Source organism: Trifolium pratense, linkage group LG2, assembly GCF_020283565.1.
Source record: "Trifolium pratense cultivar HEN17-A07 linkage group LG2, ARS_RC_1.1, whole genome shotgun sequence".
Classification (NCBI taxonomy): domain Eukaryota; kingdom Viridiplantae; phylum Streptophyta; class Magnoliopsida; order Fabales; family Fabaceae; genus Trifolium; species Trifolium pratense.
The window spans coordinates 44,209,032-44,213,216 of NC_060060.1; the positions used below are offsets into that span (position 1 = coordinate 44,209,032).

The 4,185-nt window shown below is 35.4% G+C and overlaps 1 protein-coding gene across 1 annotated transcript; it reads right to left on the reverse strand.

Annotated features, from left to right (window-relative positions):
* Positions 1-1,872: 1,872 nt before the first annotated feature.
* Positions 1,873-4,185, reverse strand: LOC123906146 (scarecrow-like protein 8). The gene has a single exon (XM_045955996.1). The coding sequence runs from the start codon at positions 3,929-3,931 to the stop codon at positions 1,976-1,978; it is 1,956 nt and encodes a 651-aa protein (XP_045811952.1). The 5' UTR covers positions 3,932-4,185; the 3' UTR covers positions 1,873-1,975.

The window sequence follows — 4,185 nt, forward strand, 5'->3', positions numbered from 1 at the left end:
ATTATATATATAGATATAAAATAAAATATTTTGATTTACACATTCTAAACTATAATTTCTTAGACAGCCTCCAAGACATTTGACACACTAGGGAGTAGGAGTTAGCAGCACAATCTGGGTAGTATGTATGAGGTCTTAGATTTGATTGTCAGTTCTATCGTAAACAAAAAAAAAAAATCAAATTTTGTAAATCTTTTTAATTATATGGTCAAGAAATTATACACGTTAAGGCTATGTATTGCCTGTGCACGTTAGTGTACCTTTTCAGCAAACAGACGTATTGCCCATGCACATTAGTGTACCTTTTCAATAGACAACAGAAAATATATAATCAAAACCCGAATCACCTTAAAATTATTTTAACGGCCTCAATGTGGTTTGTCCTAATTCTCATTGAATTTTATTTATAAAAGTACATATGTTTGAAGACAAATGTACACTTTATTTCTAATAAATTTCCCACTCTGTTTAATCAATTTATTTTATTTACATTAGAGCGGAGGATCGAACTCATGATGCATACTAGCAAAATCTCTCACCACTATATTAAACTATTTTTTTTACGCATCCACCGTATCAAACCTAATGACTTTAATCAAATATTTAACATTAGAGTGATTGTAAATATATCATCTCATTTGTAGTTTGTAGCGCTCTAATACCTTTCGCTACCATATGCTTTCCACTATGGATCATATACCTAAATTAAAAGAAAAAATCAAATGAATCAAATCCACAAATTCATATCTCATTTGGCAAATATCATAGTCTATTGGTACAAATGTACAATGTGTTAGGCATTATAAATCAATTTTCTTTATATTTTTTTCTTACCATTTTAGGTTTAAAAGATCTCTAGTATGAACCACAAAATACATATTCAATCACTTGCATCAAAGAATTGCGGACAAATAACAACATTATTTTTGAAGACTTTACAAATTTGGAAGCAAAATTCAATATTAGGGAAGTTCCAACTCCAAGAAAAACCCCAAAATCGCATACCATAGAGTGTGGAGCCCTCATTTGTCGGTATTGTAAGGGCAAACCAATGCATACAAGCTAGAGCTATATATCTACCAAACTTCAACCAACTCTTTTCACACACCCAACTGAATATATTAATTATATAAAAAATAATAACATATCAACCTACATTCATTTCTTTTATATGACATTTATTTTCATATAAAAAAATTATTTAATTGAGTTGGAAATGAGATACCTAAAATACTAGAAATTCTTAAATTCTCAAAGAACATTTATAGTATCTACATATTATCCATCAATAAAACTAAATCGATATAAATTGAATAGGTTATAAGTCGAGTATTAATATTCGGATGTAATGAAATTGAGTAACCTGTTACGGACTTATAAGCACCCGTAACTAATTTAAGAATAGGATAGGAAATGGAATTGATTATGCACAACATGGCAATCAAGATGAAAACTTTGTACCGATATACCTAAATACCTGCGTGTGATTGAACTTGCGTTTTGTTTATCATTCTCACTTCCTAATAAAATTGACCTATAAAATAGAGAAACTACACGAATTTGAGCATTTTATGGACATGCGTTGGAAAGAAATCTCACCATGGTTCCAAACAAGTGCTTAATTTGAACAAAAACTATATACACCAATGATAAAATTTTCAACTTATAGCAACTAATACATTGAGAAAACCTAAAAAATTAAGTTACCAACTTTCATTGGAATCAAATACATTATTATTATATATTTTCGTTTGGTAGAATCAAGAGTGATGGAAGGTAGGAAGGATGGGTTCTACTTGGAATTTTCTATAGCAACATTTTTTTCATGATATATTATTTATCAAATTCTATTCTCTATGCTTTTCCATTATGTCTCGATAACGTTACAATATAGTAACAATATAATAATATATTAATATTCATGGAACCAAATTAAAAAAATATAATAAAACAAAGAATAAAAAAGTAAGAGAAGTTAACGCCAAGCAGAAGCAACGGTGAGTGTTCTTCCCATCCAACCAAAGCAAATCCCACCGTTCTCTTCTTTCACACTGAGTCCCGTGTTAACTCGGTTGTTATTACTCACAGCGAGTCGCGATTTTATCGACTCAACAACGTTTTGACTCATTGGTTTCAACATAAACCCCGCCATACTCATCCTTGCGCGCCATTTTCCAAAAACCTCACCCCGTTCAACCCGATCCCTACCTTCACAAGCCACCGAATTACATAATTTCCGACTCAGTCCTTCTTCAATCTTGACTCGGTCCGAGTTATCTTTTCCTAAATCAGACTCAACAGAATCATACAAGGCAGAATAATAAGACCATGACTCAGCAACTCGTGCCAAAAACGGCGCCGTATTACAATTCATTTCTTGCTCCACAATTGTAACCACTCGCGGCGCGAGTTTCTTCACGCGCCTCAAAAGCTCGTCGCGTGGATTCTCGGTTGAAACGCTTTCATCTGGAATTCGATTCAGCTTAAACGCGAAATTCACAATAAGCGTTTCTTCCGAGTCACAACCTAATAACTCACGAGTCAACTCGTTCATTTTTCTCTGAGAAACGGTTGCAATACGAAATTCGAAACCGATTTTTAACTTCTCCGCTTGACGACTCAACATTTCACCCACCGCTTTAACTCTCTCGTCGCCGCCGTTCTCCGCCACAGCAACTACCTTCAACGTGAAACCCGATGCAGTAGAAACCGAAACCTCACGCGCTTTAAGCGCGTGAAGAAGATTAACGTATTGTTTCCCCTGACCAATTTCAAAATCCACCACACAGAAACCTTTTCCGTTACCGTTTTCTTCAAATGCTGCTTCCATTATTACGAGATTCGCAGCCATGAAACTAACCTTGAAACAATCCGAGTTTTCAAGCAACAACTGAGTCGACTCAGCATGTCCTCTACTGAACAATTCCGCAACAACCGGTGGATTTTCAACCGGATTCAACCTCGATTTCAAAGCCGAAACCATGCAATTAGTTAACCGTTGATCCGAATTCATCAAATTCGGATTCAAATTCTGAACTAAACGTGTTAAGATCTCTAAAGCGACGTCGTTTTTACCTTCTGAAATAGCGTTTGCAGCTTCAATTAGCGTTTGTTTGGAACAAACAGAAGCAGGTGAAGCAGCTGAAGAAGAAGTTGATGACGTGGTAGACGAAGTAGGCGATGAAGAAACCTGTTTTTGGGCCTGAATAGGCCCAGGCCCATTACAAGGCCCGGTACCAGGCCCAATTAGATTCTGATATGTCTCTGACCATTCACTTGTTGTTATAACAGAAGCTTCACCATCATCGTCGTTATCTTCTAGAAGCTGTTTTTCTAATTCTTGAAGAAGCGTGTGATCGCTGTTGATCTTTTTTTCTTCTACCGGTTCAACGGTTTGATTTTGATTTTGAACCCGGTTTATTACTTGAGTTAAATTCGAGGTGGTTCTGTAGTGATGAAAATTTGGGTTCATTTGTAAAGGAACACCTAAACGGTGCGTTTGGTAGATGTTGTTAAAAGGGTTTTGTTGTAATTCAGGAAGTGAAAAAGATGAAGGAGAATTGTTTTGAAACTGAAAATTTGTTGTTGTTGTTCTTGGTTTTACAGAACGAAGTAAAAGATTTGAGAGAACATGGTTATTGTGATTGTTGTTGTTAAGGTTAAGATTGTTGTTGTTGATGTTGTAGGTTTGGTTTTGTTGTGTTTGAAATTCAGCTAAGGTGCGTTTTCCGATGAAGCGTTGTTGAGGGATCTGTGAAGAAGGATCTAGAAAAATTGGAGGAAGTGGTTGTTGTTGTTGTTGGGTTCGGTAGAGAGAGAGATTATGATGGAGATTATTGGTGGTTGTGAGGTTGTTGATGGTGTTTGTTGATCTGCCGGAGAAATATTCCGACGATCCATTACCACCGGCATTGAATCCCGGCGATGACATTGCTTTTGTGTTTGGTGATTTGAGGAATATCGGCGAAGAAATTAAGGAAAGAAGAAACAGTTAAAAGGTTTTGTTTTCGGAGAAACGCATGAGACACATTATAGAGAGAGAGAGAGAGAGTGGTGCTTCTTTATGGGGGTTGAATTGATTCTGGTGAATATAACGGAGGAAAGTTATGATTTTTTTCCTTTTTCATTTATTCATTTATTTTATTTTGTTCCTACTATCTCCGTCCAAAAATAAAAGAACTGGTT

Bases quoted from the DNA above. Each gene is read 5' to 3' on its own strand.
- LOC123906146 (XM_045955996.1), bottom strand. From the start codon at position 3,931: ATGTCATCGCCGGGATTCAATGCCGGTGGTAATGGATCGTCGGAATAT.